General features: G+C 43.9%; 1 protein-coding gene across 1 annotated transcript in view; it reads left to right on the top strand.

Annotated features, from left to right (window-relative positions):
- LOC142784945 (uncharacterized) overlaps positions 1-22873 on the top strand; it is a 161303-nt gene that overhangs the window by 11081 nt on the left and 127349 nt on the right. The window contains exon 2 of the mRNA XM_075883328.1: positions 11512-11694. Within this exon, the coding sequence (XP_075739443.1) occupies positions 11539-11694 (156 nt within the window). The 5' untranslated portion in view covers positions 11512-11538. The remainder of the gene's footprint in view (positions 1-11511; positions 11695-22873) is intronic.

Raw genomic sequence — 22873 nt, forward strand, 5'->3', positions numbered from 1 at the left:
AGCCCACCTAACCTGACGCCTTTGACCGATAATGCAGAACGAAAACACACAAAAACACGTGCACGCAAATAAAATGCTCATTGCTACTGTGTTACGATGATGATGACAATAATAGTGAGCCAAAATTAAAACTGCACAAGTTTCGATTTCAACTTCATTTTTAAAGTGGTTTTGTTACAGTAAAAAATAGACAGGTAAGGCAGCATAAACGAGTGAGACAAAAGTTCGTAGGACAACGCTATAACCACACTCGTCACCTACTTTTTTTGCACCCTCATGTTCTGTTTTTACGATGCTTTCTACGTTGCGTTCATCAGACGTCACCAAAATAAGAATGCAGTCATGATGAAAAATAATATTACTATTTGCACCAAGACTATCTAAAATTACCTAGTTATGAAACAAGCAATAGCCTTGCAGATTAGCACTAGCTTTCTTTGTCTCGGAGGCTATGCATTGTCAACATCGGATCTCGCCTTGAATCATGGGCTGTTATAGTCACGTGATAGCATTTCTCGCTCAAAATAATGAAGGATTCCACAACAGTTCCTTCATCAGTACTGAACAATGTGAAAGTTTAGTTTATATACAGTCTGCGTTGCTGCCTTTATTGGCTTTGTGTTCTGTGGTGCCCCCTTCTGTCCGTGTACAACTAAAAAGGCGTTCGGCGGCGGCCACGGCTTCCACCTAAACACTCCTCACTCTGCATGATCGGTTAAGTAGCGGGGTTTGCAGTCTTCTCTTTAGCCCTTTTTGCCATAGCGTGTTTCGTTACACTAATTGTCACGTAAGTTACGTTCACAACCGGTGACACACGGGCAAATTTGATCGTGATTTGGCTTCCGAATCGCGGTTTGACTCTTGTTTCGGGCAAACTCGATCCGGAATAATTTGCACCGCTTAGCAAGGATCATTGTTGATCGCGGTCAAGAAATCAGACCCGTCGTCGTTCTATGCTCGCGCAATACCTGTCATCATGCCATACCAACCAGCCCAAACTGCCACACTTCGAAATCACTCCTTCTCACGAGCAAAAGTGCTCGTGTGACACCGATGCAATATACTGTATGCAACCAATATCATAAATGTGTCATCTTTACGTACATTCACTTTGAATATCTCGACTTACGTAGTGTATACGAAGTGTGCACTAAATAAAGTAGAACTATTATCAATTATTCTATTCTCGGAGAGTTGCTTGGCAAGCCTCTGCTTTGTGGGGTCCGGCACAGTGCGCGCATGCTTGCTTTTTGTTACACACAGCACTAACATGACCCAGTTTTAGACAGTTGTGGCACTGTAGTTACCTTCAAATGTATGGTCCTACAACGTGACGAAAGTGACCAACCTTCACACGTGACGGAATGCAGTCACCTCTGAAGGTCACCTTGATGCAACGGAATTCAACAAGTCGGCATACTAGGAATATGTCCGTGTCCTCAGTAGCTGGCTTCACCAGCACAGAAAGGTCTGCCTCCAGTATGGAAACATCAACGTCATAAATGACGCCCGTCGTCGTGTCACTATCCTGCGGATTGTAAGCACTCAGATTGAGGCCTCCACGCTCCGTGACAGTTCACAAGGTATGTAGCGCAGCCGGGTGCTAAACGTCTATGGGCAATATATACCAGAATTTCGATAACACAACTGTGTACAAATAAAACAGCTTTCATGAAGTCATTTTATGGCAAAGAGTCTTTGTTGCCTTTGTTATTGTGCTGCTAGAAGAGTTAAAAAAGTAATTCTTTGTTTCTGCTCAACCAGAGCTTAACATACAATTCACACCCTGACATGTCCCCTGCACATCACTTTGTAAAGCTTGGGGGTAACCAATCTATGCATATGGATCGGTTACCCTCAAGTCTCTATGCACATAGATATTTCTTTGTACACAAAACTCAATTATCTTGATTTGAGTCATTGGAGCCCCTACCTTTTACCTGGAGAAATAATGGAAACTAGCTTGGCATGCTCACTCATGAGTGCACACGGTCAATTCTTTGAAAGACATAAGTATGAGTATGAGTGAGTGACAAGCGGCATGAGAAAACCTTAGTACGAACATAAGTGATTACTTACATGAGTGCGCGAGCTCGCATGTAGCGTGAACGTGAGAGAGTGTCCATGAGTGGGAGTCAGTGTGAGTTTGAATACGATTGAATACACATGAAGTGAGTGAGAGATTGTGAGTATGAGTGAGTGACGGGTGATGTGAGTAGACTTTAGCATGAACATGAGTGAATGCTCATTGATGTGAGTAGGCATGAGAGGGCGCGTTGGTGAGTACTAAAGGAAGGAGTAGAAAAAAGAATCTTCAGTGTATGCGTGGATTTGAGTAAAGTGTGGGTGTAAGTCACATGAATACTTATCAGTGTAAGAAACATAAAATTTTGAGCAAGCCCTCACTTCCCCCTCTCTAATGGGAAATGATAATCTGACCAGATTCGGGAGGGGGGCACTTGCTCGGTCTTCGACTAGTCACTGGTGGTTATTTTAGACCTCCTGCAAAAGGCGTGTTTTATGTGCGAGTCTGAATATGGGTGAATAACAGGGAGTGTGACCAAATGTAGTATGACAATTATATTGTAGAGGGCACTATGATGCAGATTCGGTACTCACGCTTAGAAGTTACGTTTTCGTGCTAAACCTTCAGTATGTGTTTTTATACATTTTATATGCAACACTGTTATTCCTTTGATAAGATAACTTCTATTTACTCAAGCCTGTATTTTTGTAATCTACATATCCCTCTAGTATACATGATCCTATAAGACTGCAGTAGTGAGAAATAATGATATATATTCGGGATATCTCGGGATATCTCGGGATATATTCTCTCGGGATATATTTTCTCTCGGGATATCTCCAAAATATTCGGGATATCTCGGTGTACCAACAGTTCTCCATCAGAGAGGGTGAAGGTTCATCGCAACTCCTTTTCCCCAACAAAGGGAAAGGATGAAGCAGATTCTGCACGCGTCCCTATTAGGTGAAATCTATATTTCAGCTGAAACCTGAAACCTGCTTCCTCTCCTGTGTGAAACCTAAGACAGTACTTTCATGGGCTTCTCATGCACTTGAGGCTATTTGTCATGTGCGCCTTACAAATCCGTTCATTTACAAAGAGGTTGTGTAATACCCCTGTCACACTGAACATTTCAATGTAATTCAAAAGAGATAACATTTGCATCAAATGAGATTGTCGCTGCTACACAGAACTATATTATCCAATTAGAATCGAATGAATTAGGCCATTGAATAAGTTCGAGAAACACATTCACCTTCACAGTCAAACCAAATGCATACCTTCTACCCGAGAGACATAAAAGGTGGCATTCGCAGCATTATCGACATGACCTGCGTGCACTTAAACATGCTAATATTGTAGCTTTTCTTGGCATCTATCTTTTTGACTAGAATGCTGTCACGGATGAATTTACTCTCCACCTCAGTGGCACTTCGCGGCCGGTGCTGATGTGACCAAGCAGACACCTTTAGGCATGTGTATGCGTCCATCTGCAGTTATGACATCAGCTGCATGGGCGCAATGAGCACAGGCAAAGATGCTTGCTCTCACAAAGCTACGGCGTTGCCGTTGCCAGCTGGTCGCCCGCACGCGAACGTGCGAGACCGTTTTTAAAGCGAACACTTGTGAAACGCTCTGGGTTTTCGTTATGCGGGCCACTGAACCGCAAGCTATACTAGAATTGCATCTGAAACTTCGCGCTCTAGAAAACTTTATAGAGTCGAGACGTTCATTTCGCTTTTTTTGTCATGCTGTGCACGGCGTTTTGCTTGTGGTTATTTTATCGGCCGTGTTACAGTGTACCAGAGGGGCTGCGTCTACTGGTTAAGTGGGTGATCTTGGCTCATGGTGGTCATATATTCTGCAATATAAAATTTAAAGTGACTTTCCACATGTCTTTTAAAAGGAATAATTCAAGAATTAAACGGGTCAAGTGAGCACCCGTCCTGTTTACGCACTTCATTCGTTTTTTAGTTGTTATTTTGGCGTGAAATAGACTGATCAATTCAGCATAACTTCAATTTTTTATCCTTTTATATTTCCTTTCTTCAAGTTTTTTGGCCATTTGTTTCTGAGTGATTTACATTGATATCATGTACAATCATAATGATGCTACTTTTTTGGCCGCGGTTGATTGATTGATTGATTGATATGTAGGGTTTAACGTCTCAAATCCACCATAAGATTATTAACCCACAATCGGCGGATCAGCATCCGAGTACCTTAACCACTAGACCACCGCGGTGGGGCTTCTGACCGCGGTGTAGCACCATCAAAGACTGAAAGGCATTCGTCGATCCGACTGCCAGTTCAATCTAGTGACAATAAAAGTTCCAGTCTTATTAGTCTGCTTGCACCCTTTATTTTGCCCTATTTCCGCAAGAAAGTTTTCGTATGCTCCGTATACATTCCTTAAGAAAGTTTCTATATACTCCGTAAACCTTTTCACATTTACATATCTTCCAATATTTTATGTTAGAAAATTTCTTAATACATTACATCACTTCCATATCCTTCCTAATTTTAAGAAGGAACATTTTGTATATCCTACAAGATTTCTTTATCCTTCCGTACTTTCCCTAAAAAGAGTTTTGTATATGCCATACCACTTCCGTATGCTGCTCTAAAAATTCATTTTTTTTCGTATAATTCATAAAGGAACTGAACGGAGCTCATGTTTTTTCCGTAAGATTTCATACGGAACATTTAGGTAGGGTATGCGCGAAAATTCTTGCAAGTGTTTAGCGAATACAACACTCCTCAGAAGATTACAATCAATAGCATAGCGAATGCTGACCCTGCTCGAAAAAATTCATTATCGATTCCCTAGTGGGTATCAAGTAAGTGTGCTTGCAGTAGTTACCCAATGAATGTTTTGAAAGGCTCTGAAAGGCCGCTCTTCTAGCTTTAAACTCACTGTGACTGCGCTGTGCCTGGTAAATTTTTAATAGGCGCAGCACAGTAAAATCTCTGTTGATAATGGTAGACGGTTGCATTTTCTTCATTCAATAAAGATTTAACTTGTAGGTGTATACCATTTGAATGTAAATATGGGAGAAAAAAATCTTCAGATTTGTTTTCGCTTTTCACTTAAGGTGATGTAACTTGACACGGGAGCCGCAACTAAGAGCCTGAGTAGTTCTGTAGTCAGAAGTACTTATGCACAACGTCATTCGAGACTATAATGTGTATGTAATGCGCAAGGACATAAGCCTTTGCAGATGTAGTGTCAATCTAGTGGTTAATTAGGTGTCCATCAGGTCCACATTAGATTCTCGAAATTTATCTTCATAAGGAATTCACAGGACCTAATAGCAAACTTGGTATATGTGGTACTATGAATACGAACGGGAGCATTCTATGAGCGTAGCGTGTTGTCATGCTTTACATGACGCGCATGCCATGATTGGTGTGTTTGGAACTCATCTATTCAGGTCACCTAATACCAAGCATCGAATGTGAAGCTAGCAAAACCGCCACGAGTTATGCTGAGCGTGGCAGGTTGTCATGTTCTTATTTCTTATATTATACGCATGTTATGATCATCGTGTTTGCACCAGTCACACTTTTGTCACCCATGCACATCACCTAACACCAAATTTGGTGTATTTAGAGCTAGTGAGACGACCGCGAGCGCTCAATGAGCGTAGCATGTAGTCATGTTTTACATGACCCGCATGCTACGATCATTAGGTTTGGACGTGTCATTGACTTTCGTTTCCTGTTCGTGTCGCGTAATACCAAATTTGGTATATAATAAGCTCACGCAACAGCCGCGAGAGCGTCATGAGCATGGCATTTTGTTATGTCCTTACATGACACGCATCTCATGAGTATCGTGTTAGCACCAGTCTTATACCTTTGTCATCTATTCATGTATCATTATACCGAATTGGGTATATGGGAAGCTATTGAGACGACCAAGAGCACACCATGAGCGGGGCGTGTAGTCATGACTTACGTGACAAGCAAGTCAGTATTGCCATGCTTGGTCTGTTAGTTTTGTTTGCCATGCAGTCAGTCATACCATTGCAGTTGCAAACAATATCACTTTGAACGAAACCATCACAAAAGCAGAGAGATCAAGGTATGTAACTCATGACATTCATATCATATATATGACGATTTTTACGTTACGACTAGTCACCTGTGCTCGCCATAAAGTAATGTTATTTCATAACAACTTTGGTATGAATAGCACTATCGCAATGGCCAGGAAATTAAAAGTGCTTGGTGGATATATGAATAGAGATCTAGATGCGCAAATAGATACGCTCATAGTATCTAAAGGTTTTAAAGAATCGCTTCGCTTTTATTATGCGCTGGCTCCATACGAACGGAAGAATCAATCAAGGGCGAAGAAGCAAACATAGCCCTTCCTACATTGACCAGCTTAAAAACACTCCTCAACAACACTAAATCTGTCATCATCGAATTGGTACATGCCTTGGTGTCCCCAAACAGAAAACACAGCCTCCACCCCCCGCCCCCATTGGCAAGCAGAATTTTAGGAAACATCGCCGCCAGCAGCGATGTTGAAGGTTCTATATTCATTCAACAAGTCTGCATCCAAGGACACGCAGACAACCCGGTACCAAAGCCGTCCTTAGATAATCTGGGGCATTCTACACGTACTGGTAGGCCAGATTTCCTAGGAAACAAACCACTCCTAATCATTCGTGATGTAACGTGCCACCACAAACTAAATGGCAAAGAAAACCATCCCCGCACTCCCAACTAAACAAATCTCAACAAATCATTTGGCGATGGCTTCAAGGTCACTCATTCGTTTTCCCATACAGCTATCTACACATCTGCCCAGCTTTTTTCACATCAAATGACACCCTTTACAAGACACGAAACATGACTGCAGTTCGACCACATCAACTGAGGACGCAGCAAGGACCCTCCCCAAACCAGAGCTCATAGGCCATAGAAGTGTGGCCGCTTGGGATAGTTGGTATGGCATCTCGATATTTATAGCGCAAGAACAAAGCGACGACACAGAGACAAGAAGTACACGAAATAGACGAGCGCTACCTTGCCACTGAGTTTATTGCGAGAGCACAAAAATATGTAGTGGAGACAGTAAATATGAGATAAAAACCATATGGCACAAGGAGCAGAACACGAGCAAGAAAAAAACAAAGACAAAAATTAAAAACAAAAGCACAAAAAAACGGCAAAGAGAAATCTATAAGAAAACGAAACAGTAAGGTAATGATATAACTACTTGCGCGCACCAAAACCTTCAAGGAACCTGAGTTTCTTCTTGGACAGAGCCTTGGAGGGCTTGGTAGTACAAGGCACCTGTTCGCGTGCCATCTGCGCACCCTCGACAATGAATCGGGTGCGCTCATCTCTGTGCTTGTACAGCGTCGCCGTGTCCTTGAAAAGTAGCACAGAGTTGCACTCAGTGCAGTGCTGAGCAAGAAAACCATCTTTCCCGTTTCTCACATTGTTAGCGTGTTCTCTCAGCCGATCGTTAAGACACCTTCCAGTCGTTCCGACATAACAAGCACCACATGAACGGGGGTCCTATAGACAACTTCCCGGGAGCAGACCGCATACCTGTTTCTATGTTGAACTCTGTATCCCGTTGATGACTGCGTTTTCAGGGGGTTTGTATATTTGGTGAGGCTGATTAATTTGAACGGTGCCGAGAACAGGATACGAATTCCAACACATTTTCTGATGTTTTTGAGCCTGTGTGATATCTGGTGTTTGTATGGAATCACGGCTATCCTTTCGCGCTCTGTATCCGTGTTGCTCGGATTCTGTCTCTGCCTCTGCTCTGCCTTATTAGTCCGCAGGATAGTCTCAGTGACGGAAGCGATAAACGCGTCGCGGAAACCCGAAGCCAAGAAAGTTGAGCCTTGAAGCTCGCAGAGAGATTGTGGGCGCACGACCTATTTAAGGCATTCTCAAGACAAGTTCGTGCTATGCCTCGCCTTACTAACTTGCTGTGAGCGGTAGAAAAAGGCATTAGAGGTTTCTGCGCACGTGGTTCATAACAGCAACCGATGTGCTGTGAGCAAAAACCAGTGTTATATACAAAAAGTGTAACTTGTCATTCTCGGTCATTTCATGTGTCAACAGACGAGGCTTCAAACACTCTTTGAACACACCTATCGTTTGAGTCGCAAACGAGTGGAACATGAAAAAATTACAATTTATAAGAATCAAGAAGTCATCCACGTATCTGAATACTTTGACGACATGCGAGCCTTTTCACTTTTCCTGCACTTTTTTGCCCACTTTTGCCAATAGAAGATCACTGAATGTAGGTGCTATGCATGAGCTGATTGAAACATCCTTTTTTTGCAGATAAATGCAGTTATTCTAATAAACAAAAGTAGAGGTAAGGTACAGCAAAACCAGGTCAAGAAACTCTCGTGCACTGATGCCAATTTTTAATTTGAAGTTCAATTCCCCGAAAATTCCCACGTTATTCCTTATACATTGTAATACCTCATCGTGAGGCAGAGAATAGTATTGGTCCCTTATGTCAATTGAAAAACCAAAAAAGATTAGAGTGATTTGACTGTTTGAAAAACTCTATCAGTGCCTGCGAGTTTTTGATAAAAAATGGGTCATCAATCTTCAGACACTTGAGATGGGTCTGAATAAACAAGCCGAATTGCTTTTGCCACGTAACACTTTTTGTCACAATGACACGGAAGGGCATGTCAAACTTATGTGTTTTGGCAGAAAAAAAACGTGCTGAGCCCATTTTGTCACTTTTGCTAATGTGTTGCGCTAACAGTTTTAACTCTAGTTTACGACACATTTCCTTGGCCTGCCTATTTACTCTATCTAGACGAATGTTGGTACAACATTTGAAAACAAAGTCGATAGCTGTGACCACCTTTTTAAGGTACAAGCAATTACGAAGAACGGCGAAACAACCCTCCTTACCTGACGGCACGACACAAAGTTCATTGTCTCTAAGAAACTTGGTCGTCCTCCGCACCGGAAGGCTGTTGCTGGTAGGCTAACCCCGTAGGAGCACGTCGATGCCTTCTGAGATGCACCTGTCCGAATCCTCTGGTGAAGCATGGCCAGCAACAGAGTTATGTTGGTGTTATGAACAACGTTCACAGAAACCTCTACTTGCTTTTTCTTCCGCTCACAGCAAGTTAGTTAAGCGAGGCATAGCACGAACTTGTCTTGAGAATGCCTTAAATAGGTCGTGCGCCCACAATCTCTCTGCGAGCTTCAAGGCTCAACTTTCTTGGCTTCGGGTTTCCGCGACGCGTTTATCGCTTCCGTCACTGAGACTATCCTGCGGACTAATAAGGCAGAGCAGAGGCAGAGACAGAATCCGAGCAACACGGATACAGAGCGCGAAAGGATAGCCGTGATTCCATACAAACACCAGATATCACACAGGCTCAAAATATCGGAAAATGTGTTGGAGTTCGTATCCTGTTCTCGGCACCGTTCAAATTAATCAGCCTCACCAAATCTACAAACCCCCTGAAAACGCAGTCATCAACGGAATACAGAGTTCATCATAGAAACAGGTATGCGGTCTGCTCCCGGGAAGTTGTCTATAGGACCCCCGTTCATGTGGTGCTTGTTATGTCGGAACGACTGGAAGGTGTCTTAACGATCGGCTGAGAGAACACGCTAACAATGTGAGAAACGGGAAAGATGGTTTTCTTGCTCAGCACTGCACTGAGTGCAACTCTGTGCTACTTTTCAAGGACACGGCGACGCTGTACAAGCACAGAGATGAGCGCACCCGATTCATTGTCGAGGGTGCGCAGATGGCACGCGAACAGGTGCCTTGTACTAGCAAGCCCTCCAAGGCTCTGTCCAAGAAGAAACTCAGGTTCCCTGAAGGTTTTGGTGCGCGCAAGTAGTTATATCTTTACCTTACTGTTTCGTTTTTTTATTGATCTCTCTTTGCCGTTTTTTGTGCTTTTGTTTTTGTTTTTGGTCTTTGTTTTTCTCTTACACATGTTCTGCTCTTTGTGCCATATGGTTTTTATCACATATTTGCTGTCTTCTCTATATATTTTTGTGCTTTCGCAATAAACTCAGTTGCAAGTTAGCGCTCGTCTATTTCGTGTACTTCTTGTCTCTGTGTCGTCGCTTTGTTCTTGCGCTCTAACTATCCTCTTAGGCCAGCCACAACCCAGGGAGGCCTGGGAGATAACGCTCACGCTGACAAAGCTAGACAGCTAACTCCATGTTATCAAACACGCTGGTGAAGTGGTGACCAGGCATGACATGACAGCCATCTCTGCTTGCGAAACTAACGGGTTTTCTAATATTGTTGTTTATTCCTACTCAGAGCCGGACCCTACAATGTACAAGATTTTATCTACTCGCTGAAGTCGACGGACCTGCTGCCTGATGTGGTGAACCTCATCGCGTATCCGATTAACCTCTTGTGGGCAGTGAAGTTCTCCGAACAGGCACCCATGAATAGCTGACTCTTCTTGAATGAGCTTCATGTGAAGGGGTGAAAGATATTGTAATAAACGTGGTGCTTCTTGCATGCCAAGAACACATTTACTTGTCCACCACTTGTCAAAGAAAACGTCCACTGCTGTTTAACGAGTACATGTGAATGTTATTGAACTTTCACGTTGATGCATAAACACAGTAAATATGTTAACTAGTCGAACGCTAGAAAATGAACTGGTTGGTACGAAGCTTTGTGCTTTATTAGACACTTCGTATTCCTCCTTCGACTTTACTCTACGTCACCTCACGCCTGTTTTCTTCTGAGACATTATTACAGTTTATATATATATATATATATATATAATTTTAATTTTTCAGCTGTCCGTTCATAATAAGTTCACGTGCTACGTGACGCCAAACATGCGCATAAGAGTGTTTTCACACTCGTCGTTTGGCTTATAGATGGCGCTGTCTGTCACTCCTACTTCTAAATTCACATATAAAACCAAAAAAGTGGATGGAGGGAAGACTGCTGTGGTAGCTCAGTGGTTAGAGCATCTAACGCGTTATTCGAAAGTCGTAAATTCGATTCCTGCTCACGGCTGGTTATTTTTTCATCCACTTTTCTTTCTTCTTATTTACATTCCATTGGTTCTAATAACTACCCCTGTACATTCCTTGGCATTACTGTCTGTTAGATCTCATAATTATTATGTTAAAACACCGAAAAAACGAGCCCTTAGGTATACACTTCTTTCCCTTATTTGTTTACAGTTTATATATATATATATATATATATATAGATATATATATATATATACATGTGTGTGTGTGTGTGTGTGTGTGTGTGTGTTTGTGTGTGTGTGAGTGTGCGCAGTATCACCCTACAGTAGGCAAAGCAATTGCTGGCTTATAGAAACACATAGTGAATATCATCAGAAGAGCCAGGAAAGGGTTCGTTGTACCACGCATTCTCACTTCTTGCAATGAGCAATGACTCCGTTGCAGCCTTCACAGTGCTGCGCCGCTCGCAGGTAAATTAACTTGTTTTCTGTTTTTATCAACAGACCGAAGCCGCGGAATTCGCCTTATCTATGGGGAACTACATGGGACATTGCAATCTGACCCTTAACTATACGGTGTCGATAACCCTGAAAGCACGGTGGTTCAAGGCAAGTACTGGCTCAAAAGTGGGACTATTGGAAAGGTGCGACAACGTAACGAAAACTGTGGATGTTGATCCGTACTCTGTAAGTGGATGCTTTTAACTATTGATTTTTATGAGTTTTTGAGGGATATTTACAGCGATACTAAAGAGAAAATGCTTTTTCGCTTACTAGCAAAGTACAATTTCACAATCCTGAAAACACCACTCTTACTGCGACACGACAATTGATAAACGAGGGAACCCACAGAAAAAAACTTGAAGTGATGGCGTCACCTTGAGATTCCCACAGCTAACACTGTGACGTTGTGATAGTTTGAAGGCGTCTACCGGGTATTACGTAGCTTCTAATTGACAAAATTGAAGGAAATTGTAATCTGAAGGTGCCACAGACTTCGCCTGCGAAGTCTCAAAAAATTTCGACCAAATGTCGTGAAAATACGAAAAATACATAATGGAATTTCTTTAGTCTTTCATGGAGATCGCGGCACGAAGTTCGAAATCGAAACTTCAACCTTGATTTTACCCGCTAATAAAGAATTTATGAATGGGGAACTTGTAACATTAGAGTTCTCAAGGTGCTGCCTAACAATCTAAAGCAACTCATTGTTTCGTTAGGCGTCCCTTTACCAGGGGCTTCATAAAGCTGGAAAAATTTGGAGCTGGCGACATGAATACGCAAAGGCATTCGCCAGAACGCCTTGTGCTTCTGTTTTAATTCGCGGTAGAGAACCTCGGTAGGTCAAAACTAATCCGCAGAAATTTGTCGCAGCGTGCCGTATAATGACATGGTAGTTGAGGCACGTATTACTCAGCAGTTATACAATATGGTGCTGTCACGCATGCACAGCTCAATGTTACACCATTTGCACTAGAAATTTCAAAACCTAACTGTTATGCTTTTATAAAGGCCTTGCTGAGTTCGTAAGTGCTATCAATTCAGTGCGAAACTTGAAACTGCTACGTTTACCTAGTTTGTCAAGACTTAAAAAATGCATATGTGGACGGTTCGGTGTACTAAATAAAGCACGAGATTTAGCGAAGCCGAACTTTTTGTATTTGGGACAAATCGGTTGTACAAGACCAGCACAAAACACACGCACCTGTGTAGGGCATCACGCCAGCAGGCATGCGAGCAAATAATTTTAACAGTCTCTGGAGGTGGCGGTCAATCCCTTCGTGTGTGACGCCGGTGGGTCACTCCCGTGACCAGACGGGGAGTTAGCTGAAGACACATGTTGCGATTCAGAATCCGATGCGGCGCGCGACGCCACACGCCATGTACGACGAATCACGGCACATGGGGTGAACAGCCATCAGCTCTCAGGCTCCACTCACATACGGCCCCTCAGCTTGCACGCTCGGAAGGCATCGTATCCTCTTTATTAGGCGTCAAAAAAGAAGCTCACGCAGCCATGCCTTGTCGGGTAATAACATTGCCAAGAAAGCAATGCCTTTGCAAGTGACGAACATTGACACAGCCCACATTATTTATCGACTCCGAGAGTAGGCATAGCTAGGCCGCCGTTCTCGGTAGCACCACTCTCTTTCCAACGTGAGCTCATTGTCGAGCGCATCATTTTACCAACGCGATAACAACTCGTATACTTATAATACGCTTACACACGTGCAACTGGTTTATTCGACGGCCTCAATGTAAAAAGCAAAGATGGGGTTGAAACGGGCCGGTTCGCCGAGACAACAGTTGCCACTGTTTGTTTACCTGTGAAATGAACTTCCATCACAGCTCGAAGTCTCGACGTTGGTTCGGAAACGGGCGTTGCCTTGCAGAAATAGCAAACTTCAAGCATCACTTTATTCAATCAAGAGCTATTTCACACCAGAAACAGTTTATCAGATGGTTTTGATGCCACTGGCAAAGGCAATTTACAAGGGCAATCAGTTTAATCACAATGGCGAGGCATAAACTTGCGACGGGCGCCCACATTGTCACGCTCCCGCGTGCCATCGGCTGCGCCCTCCCTACCCGTGTGGTTGCCGCGCGGCCACATTCAGCAAGTTAGATGCAAGCGCACCGTACGAATAGTCGCAGCACGCTGTTCGATCCTGTTGGACTTCTGCCAGATGCGGCTGTTGGCACGAACAGCCATACGACAAATCGCATCCACATTCGCACTACGTGTGTCTCGCTTTTAACTCCGCTGTCATGTTGTTTGCCATCTGGATAATCCTAAGCTGGTCTCTTTCGTCATGGCTTGCGAGGAGACAATTCCACTTCACCTCCGTAAAGGGAGACTCGCTGCTCTCCCGCCACTTAGGGCATTGTCAAAGTGTGTGTTGGATAGTACATTTGGGGTGGCCACAGCGCGGGCACTCTGTATCTATGCCATCAATATATTTAGAGCGATTTATAGGCGATGCATACGCTTCAATCTGTAAGTGTCGTAGAGTGGTGGACTGAGGTCTTGTTAAGCGTGGGTGTGGGAGTGGGTACTTCCACCGCTCCAACTGGTATAGTTTGTAAATTTCATTAAAACTTAACAATGGGTCTCTGAACTAACAAGTAACGTCGTCATTCTTCGAGTGGTACTCCCCAGCGCGGAATGCGAGACCTCGCGCCCGGGAGTGAGCCAAGTCGTTGTCATTTGGAATGGTTCAATTTACGCACCGCCCAATGTGTGCCACGAACCAGGTTATGTTTTTTTCGTCTGACCAATTGGTAGCAGAGAAAACGCGCGCGGCTTCTCGACAAAGAGAGCCCGTCATGAAGGCCCGTGCGGCTGCGCGCAAAGCTGTGTAAATGGTGGTGAGATCCGTGGCAGCGAGAGCTAGTGTCACAGCGACTTTCTCTGCGCGATGTACGTTTTAATTCAATAAAGTCATAAACGAGAAGTGTTCGCCTTTGAATGCTGTAACTACCGAGACAAATTGGTCTATACAGCCGCACTGCACAGCGTATAGGAAGGCCACTTTATCCTCCGAAGCGGCTGCGGTACTCAGTTAGGCTCGCGCCCGTGCCTGACATCTCCCACGTTATTTGTGGGATGCATGTTTCGGGGTATTGGGTAAACTGTAAATTTGCCGCTCAGATCTTCGGGGAGCTGCCGCGGACAGTCTTGGAATACGAAATATTTGAGCCGGAGGTGGGCTAGTAACTGTCGCCCGGCTTCAGTGGAATACAGCATTAGGCCCGTATTCACAAACCAACCTGGACCTTACCTCACGTTTTCCTCAGGTTCCTGTACTCCCTGTGTGCATTAAAAGGACACATGAATGGGAACGTGGTAAAAGATAAAAACAAGATTGGATCAAGCACACTGGCTTACTTTCCTATTCAAGCGCAAGAAATGTTTGAAATCAACAAGAAAATCTTGAAGTAAGTTCAAGGTTGATTTGTGAATATGGGCCTTAAAATTTAAATACTTTTTGAGCTTCTACAATTTCGTTCACTGTGTTATGAATGCCTTAATTGTTGAACTCGGCCATGTGGGTGATGCCCGGCAACCTGAGCACCTGTTTAACAGACCGGCGGATATTAACGTCGAGACGGCGTATGTCTCCATTTCGCCTCAGGCAGGTGGGAGCCAATAATTAATGTAGCTCATGAGGAAAGCGTAGAACAGTCTGTGGAGAATCTCCCGAGATTGTCAGCCGCGCCCGATAGCTACTCTGTTAATTTAGCCATTGCATCGGCCTTCTTGGCAATATCATAAATACTGACGTCATTATGGCTATTGGCATGAATGACCATGAGTAGAATGTGATCTTGACCCACCATGGCGATGGGTGTACCATCCGCCATCAGGACGTTCTTGTTTATTCGTCTCTTCACGCTTCGTAATTCCGGGGTATAGGAGGAATCCTGATTTCTCTGCTGATAGGGAAATACCGGCCTGTCGTAAAAACGTTTGTACCAAGTTTACTGCGTCTTGCCGTCACTCCTCGATGTGACCGTCATTGGCGCTCGTACACCAGACGTAGGTTTTGTCTACGTAGGAGGCGTAACTTAGGCCATCGATCTGAGAGTTGTTGTCACAGATCGCACATGAAGAGATTGAACAGAAACGGAGGTATCAAGACCGTTTGGGGGTCTGCCCCTCGTTCCCAGGTTGAACTGATTTAAGCTCATCTTGCCGAGTTGGGTTGCAGCCATCCTGTAGCACAAGAACTAGCTAGCATATTTGTAGAAACGCGTACCTAACCATGCTTCACGATTTCAGTCGAGGTTGTGAGAGTCCTTTACGCGCTCGAATGCGTTCTCATGGTCGAGCGCTAGATTGGCACTAGTTTATACGGTGTTCTTATCCGTGAGCTCGTAGTGCAGCATCAGCATTACATCCTGCAATGACAGCGATGGACGAAAGCCATTTTGCTTGATCAGTGGAATCTGACGCTCATCCACAAATTTGTTGAATCGCTTGAGTTTTGCGTGTTCGGTCACCTTACCCACGTAGGACGTGAGCAAGTTGAGACGAAGTGAGCCTAGCGCTGGCAGTTTACTCGGGTTAGGTTTAAGTATGACGGTTGCGTCGGGCCATCCTGGCGGGACGTTACCTGTCTACCATATCCTGTCTATGTGCTCGGTGAAAAGTTCCATGTCTTCCTCGGCAAATATTTTGAAAAGCTCATTATTTTTGCCATCGGCCCTTGATCGAGCGGCAGTTGAGTTCGGAGACCAAAGCCTGAGCTTCGGCGCAAGTGAAGGAGCATTTGAACGTATCCTCTTCTGTATCGTTCAGGACAGGCGGGTAATTGGACGGGAAGGGGGTTCGGTACAAGGTAACGAGTAGCCAGCTCGCTGATGATTTGAGTGTTGGTCTTACCCTTGAGTTTCAGCTCTTGTATTAGTCTGAGTATCATGAATCTTTGAGACGCTTTCTGTAGTTTGTCGCCAAGTAAGTGTTTCAACAGGCTCCATTCGGCCCCATTTCGCATTTGACCATCAACGAGTTACTTTCTTTCATTGCTGACGCTCTAGGTTACGGCAAAGTTCGTCGATTTGACGATTAGGGTCAACTATCTTTTTTTAAAGGTTACGATTGAGCTTTTGCGTGTGGCATTTCGCATGCATTGATTTCTTAGCGTCGAGTAGGTGAGCTAGCCAGCAATCCATGCACTCGACCTCCAGTTCGGATTAAACGTCCTTAGTCAAATTTTTAACGTCGTATTTTAGTCGAAAAGGCATGGTAGGGTTTCGGAGTGAGTCTCATTGAGTATCCTGAGCTCTCTAAAGCAATACCAGTCTGTTATGCGAAACTCGAATTTTGTGTGTTGATTCTCACCCAGGTAGGTCCTCGTGGGTTGTCCCGCGTGCCTACTCATATTGAGTTGCAGTGTGCTATCGCGCGAAACCGAGTTACCCACAATAGGAGCGGAAGTTAGATCTGTTAAGAGTGTGAGTTTATGTGTGTGCATTTTCGAAACCAGGGCAGTGCGTTTATGAAAAGAGCCGGGGTACCCAAAGCCACGATGCGTGGCAATAAAGTCTCCCGCGATTATGAGCATGTCGTTCCCTGCAAATTTTTTCGCTCGCTGAAAGAGAACCTCAAATGTATATTGATTGTTTTGGGGTATGCTATATACAATGAAAATAAAGACTAGCTGTTTAAGCGTTGAGCTTGGGTTGAACTCAATCATATTGTGTTCATCTTTGAGATCAGGGTGGATCTCACGGTGAACATATGCGTACTTTTTGAAGATCAGCATCACTCTCCCTCGCGTCCCCACTCGATGATCCGCTTTGGTGCGACAGGTACGGAAAATGGGCTTGGTGGTTAGCGTTTCTTCTAATAGAATTACGGGAGGCCGATTGGCTCTAGCTTGAATGAAATGTTGCAAAGCGGCCTTATGCTTGAAACAGCTAAAGCGAATCCAGTGCCAAACTACAAGATTCCTTGTGTTAACCATGATTACTGCATATGGGTTGTCACATGAACCGTAGCGTGTTGCCATTGTAGTATTTGTAACCATGCGTGAAGGTCGGTGAGCTGGAGGGTGTGTGGGTTTATATCGGCAGCGTGTTCTGCTCCAATTTTTGTGCAGAGGCGGGCAGGAGCCTTCATAAAATTAGACATAGTAACGGGCTGGTCCAGGGGCCCTCGGCCACGCGATGCTTCACTGGGCAGTTATTAGCGGTCGGTTAGTGGAAGCGGGTTCAACGACCGAAGCGGTGGGTGTCGCAGTCTCGAATGCGTGTTGACTCGGCTGCTGCATGTTTCTATTTAGTGCTTCGGATACTGCGTGTTCTTTGAGCAGCAACGCTAGCTCGGGTTTTAGCTCAAAAATCTCATCGTCTTCATGCTGTGACAAGTTACTAGACCGCACGTGACCACGAGTCTGCCCATTACCGGCGAATTGGTCGACCCAAATAGGTGTTGCAGTCTAGTTCTTGGTTGTGGTGGGCAGGTGCTTCCTCGGTGGAGTTGGGGATGGTTGCTTGGGTGTTCGCTGTTGTGTAGCTAAGCCTCCTTGTGTCTGTTGGTTGTTGTTACGCTAGCGTATGTGGTGGCTTCGACGTCGTATGACGTAAGGTACTTAGGCATGTGTGGTCAGCGTACTGTAGGCGTGAGCTCAGAACGCCCACTAGGTGTTACGCACTCATAGTTGGGCTCAGTGGGTTGGATACCGCAGTGTTCACAGACTTTCTCAGATGAGGTAGAGCAGACGTCTTGTCGATGCCCGACGTGGCCGCAGTTGCGGCAGATGTCAAACTGTCGTATGTAGAGCATGCAATGCAGTACGAGCATGCCGCAGCACAGGTAATTGAGAACTTTAGGTCCATCGAAGAGAAAGATGACGGGGGTTGTAACGTTGAATCATCGTACCTTCATTAAAGTGGAGTTGTGTGACAAGACAAAAAGGTGTTGTAGCTTTGAGTCTTGAAGGTCAGCATCGAACCCTCGGACTACGCTTCGGCTGGTGGTGCCAGACGCCACTACTTAAGCGAATACTGAATATGTTCGCGCCACGAGAACAATCGCTCGTATTTTAGCGTATGCTTTGGCCGTTGGTAAGCTGGCGTGCTCATTACAAAGATATTCAGTGTGTCGTTGGTGCAAAAATATCTTCCTCGGTCGTCATTGGCACGAGTCAAGCAGCAGTAGTAGAGCTTGTAGGAACTTAATCTTCCAACAGCACTTCAACTAGGGCGAGTTGGTACATACTTGCATAGGCTTCAGCACAAATTAGACGTAGACAAAGACACAAAGAACACAGACGAGCGCTGACGAAATAACTCTTGAATGACAGGTAGTTACGGCAATCAAATTTGCACATGCCAAAGCTTTATCAGTGCGAAGAGTTCCAGATGGAAGGGGGCCTAATGTAGAAGGAATCTGTTCAAATGCACTTTCCAAAAGCAAATGAAGCAAATCTGTTCTAACAGCATTTCGCGCTGAAGACTACCCAAGTATTTACCAACTCGCCCAAATCAAAGTGCCATTGAAACATAATCAGAAGCATCCTCCTCCACGTTAGGAGGATGCTTGTGAACACGGTACTAATAGTGTGGGCCTATGCACTACCGTCAGTTCCCCTTCACCCTGGAGAAGTCATTTTTTGTTTTGAATTCAGATGCCACCCTTATGAGCTGCCTGACATATGCCTATCTGGACAAACAATAATGAAATGTAAAATAACTAGTGAACATCCATTCTACATACTATTTCTGTGATGCAGCCGTCGTGATTATAATCAAGCTTGCAGCCGTCACGCCAGATTTTCTTGTTTTGTTATGTCTATAGCACTTCATCGAAACCGCCTTGTAACATTCTAGAAGCACTTGTGACAATGGTACTTAATACACAACACAGTTTAATTATTTAGGCGATAGCCTTAGATGTCCTTAGATTCCTCGTCTATCGCGAAATATTATTGTAGGCATCCGTCATGGGTGGTGAAGGGTCGACCTGTACAAAATATACTGCGGTAAGTGGTGTGCTTGTTTCCACTGTCTTATAAGCAATCATAAGTGCAAAATATGGCTGATGGCACTTGCCCGACAGTTTCAACATTGGTGAGGTGCGGGTTAACTCAGGGTCGACTTTTGGGAGCCACGTAAGCTTTCCCGTCATACCATGCTGCTTACACTGTGAGAGGTGAAATCTGCCTGACGCTAACAACGAGACTGCCAAGAATAGCTTGACAATTTACGATCCGAATTGCAAAATGCGAATAAGTGTTGGAATACATTAGTTTGTAGTTTTATGATGTCGTTTTTTGTTAATTTCGCTAAGCAACGAGAACGCGACTGTGATATCCGCACACACACACACCTGCACGCACACAGAAACACACGCACGTGGACTAACGCCTTCTTAATACCTAGAGCTCCTTTGTCCTCGGTCTGCTATCCTTATTGCAAACTTGCCCCACCGTGGTGGTCTAGTGGCTAAGCAACTCAGTCACGGGATGGAATCCTAGAGGCGGTGGCTGCATTGTCGATAGAGGCGAAATGGCTGCAGGCCCGTGTGCTCAGATTCGGGTGCACGGTAAAGAGCTTCAGGTGGTGTAAATTTCCACAGCCCTCTACTATGGGGTTTATAATCATCATATGGTGCTTTTAGGACGTTAAATCTCACATATTGTCACCATAATTATGTTCTCATTGCAAGCACCTCAAAATGTTCAACCCCAGATACCGACATCGCGGACACCTGAATTTTACTGAAACGATCTGTATATTACTGTCGCGTCAAAATGCAACTGCTTTCCACAAACCAATGTTTGGTGGTGTCGGTCCATTTCTATCATAAAAACACTGTTAGCAAATAAGTGATTGATCGATCTGTGAAATTGAACGTCTCAAAACAACCATATAGTTATGAGACACGCTGTATTTGAGGGCTCTAGTAATTTAGACTTGCTGACCTTTCTTTGATGTCCACCCAAATCTGATCAAGTGGGGCTAAAACATTTTCGTCTCAGTTGATATTGTAGCTGGGAAGCCGGTATTCATTCCCGCGAAAAGGTCAGTAGCCGAGTACTTTAGCTACTGTTAGCAAATAGGCTGCATATAAAATTAGGAAGTCAACTTTGTTACCGCAGAGTCCAAGTGTATTATTTAGTGATATGCATGTACATGCATGTGTATATATCCATGTACATGCATGTGTGAACTGTCCTATTTATATATGCAGGGGGAAGACATAATTGCAAATGCCCGGTGTCCAGGAGGAGCTGCTTTGTTGAAACTTGCTCGTGCGAAGTAGGCGAGAAACGCTGGTCATAGCAACGCAGTGTAACCAGCAATGCTTTTTAGGGGTGAAGCTCATTTAGCCGTGGGTCGTGCGTCCCCGATGTACGTAGTAGTCGTCATCGTAACAGTAGTAGTAGCAGCAGTAGCAGTAGTGCGTCATAGTAGTACGTAGCCACCGCGATGGCCGGATTAGAGGAGCGGTACGCGTGCACAAATTTGAGTTTAGGAGGTAGCCCGCGCATGGTAATCAAGAAGATAGTTGTTTCTGATGAAATAACCTATGGAGGCGCGTATCAGGGACTTATTCTTCAATAAAGTATGCCTTAAATTTGATTCTCACTAAACAAAACTAGTATCAAAAGAACACACTTTGAGCACTACCTGACCAGAATGGGCTGCCATGCTAAACTCACGGGGCGCAATCTTTTTAGTCTAGCAAGGTTCGGCCTGCTGTGCACTTAACTAGAGGTTGTGAAAGATTGGAACTAGACACGAAGTGCAGGCCGTAAGAAAGTGCGGGCGTCCCTTACCGAAAGGCCATACATGGCACCTATATAGGTTACATGTGGCCACATGTAAGCATATATGTTAGCATATGTGGCCACATATAAGCATATATGTCAGCATGTGTGGCTTCAGTTTACCATATATCGATGTATATCTGGCGAGGTCGGTTCATGCATGGGATTACATACAGCCATATATGACACGGGTGGCCCTTATAAAGAGTCAAATCCGGCCTTATAAGGGATGCCCACACCATATATAACATATCAAGTGGATCCTTATATGTGTAAGTGCTCCCTTATACGGGATGAACCACGTATTTTTTATGCGAATTGTAATATATAACAAATTGTACACAAAGGTGACCTGCTTATTTTTAACACAACGAGAGTAATAATTATACACATTGTTTCTGCCATGCAAAAAAAAACAAAATTTCAAGTCAGCTTTGTGAACATGATAGTTGCAACTACGCATGCATTCGTGTAATTTAACTTTAAATTTCTTGTGGAATATAGGTTTGAAACAATACTTTACAATCAATACGATGTAAATAACTTTTACGAGAGAAGACATGTTTAAAAAAAAGGAATCGTGTCAGGTCACAAAACGCATTGAATCTGCGAAGCCTCGCTGTTATTATACAGCAATTTTATGTAGTAATATGTAAAAACAAAATGTATGCAACTTATATTGTTCACATTATTGCGTTGTTCGGAGTGGCAGCAAGAAATATTATTTCGATTCATTTTTAGCTTCCACATTGGTGGACAAAACTGCTGATTATTTCAAGGTTTTGATGGCTTTATGCTCCTTCCATATAACAAGATTTCAGTTAATCCTGTTGACCCCTCCCCCTTCTGCTATTGCTCTCAGCGGCGATTTACCATAATTTCATGCACAGTGAATTGTTTAGGAGAATATCTTCAAAAACAAAAAAAAGAACTTATGTGAAATGTGAATGCAACTTGCAGGCACTATTATGAATAAATTCAAGATGAAAGTTGTACTAATTTATTGCTAAAGTACATCTTGCGTTTCCTTTGGTTACGCATAATGTTCTTGGCTGTGCACATAGTAAATTTATCGAAAATTTCATGATTGCACTAGTAAACAATTATTTGGTGTAATGTTTGCAAGCGTCAAATAAATCTCACGTCATGCACAAATACGTTACTAAAGGTGCAACTTACTCACACGTAATATACATTGATTGGACCATGTATTGAAATTCTGAAGATTTATAGCAACGTTCAATGTAGGCTGCCGAGTTCACAAAACTTCTATTTGGTGTGGGTGTGTCATTACTTGGTCGATGTCACTATTGCGCACGTGCCATCATCAGGATTACCTTAAACATTGCCTTCCGAATACAATTAGTATGACGCAGTTTTGCAGGCTGGCTTGATGCCTAAGCCAAACTCTACTTATGTAAACAGCCCCTTGGTGTGCAGGCGCGTAATAAGTAATACTGCTTGCGAATATAAGCTTTCAACACAAACAGTGTGGTGCATTTACCCAAAAAATATATATGCCAGTACATATCCACCAACACATCCGCACAGTTACACACTTGCGTATGATGATTCATGGGCACCCT

This window comes from Rhipicephalus microplus, chromosome 2, assembly GCF_043290135.1.
Source record: "Rhipicephalus microplus isolate Deutch F79 chromosome 2, USDA_Rmic, whole genome shotgun sequence".
Classification (NCBI taxonomy): Eukaryota; Metazoa; Arthropoda; class Arachnida; order Ixodida; family Ixodidae; genus Rhipicephalus; species Rhipicephalus microplus.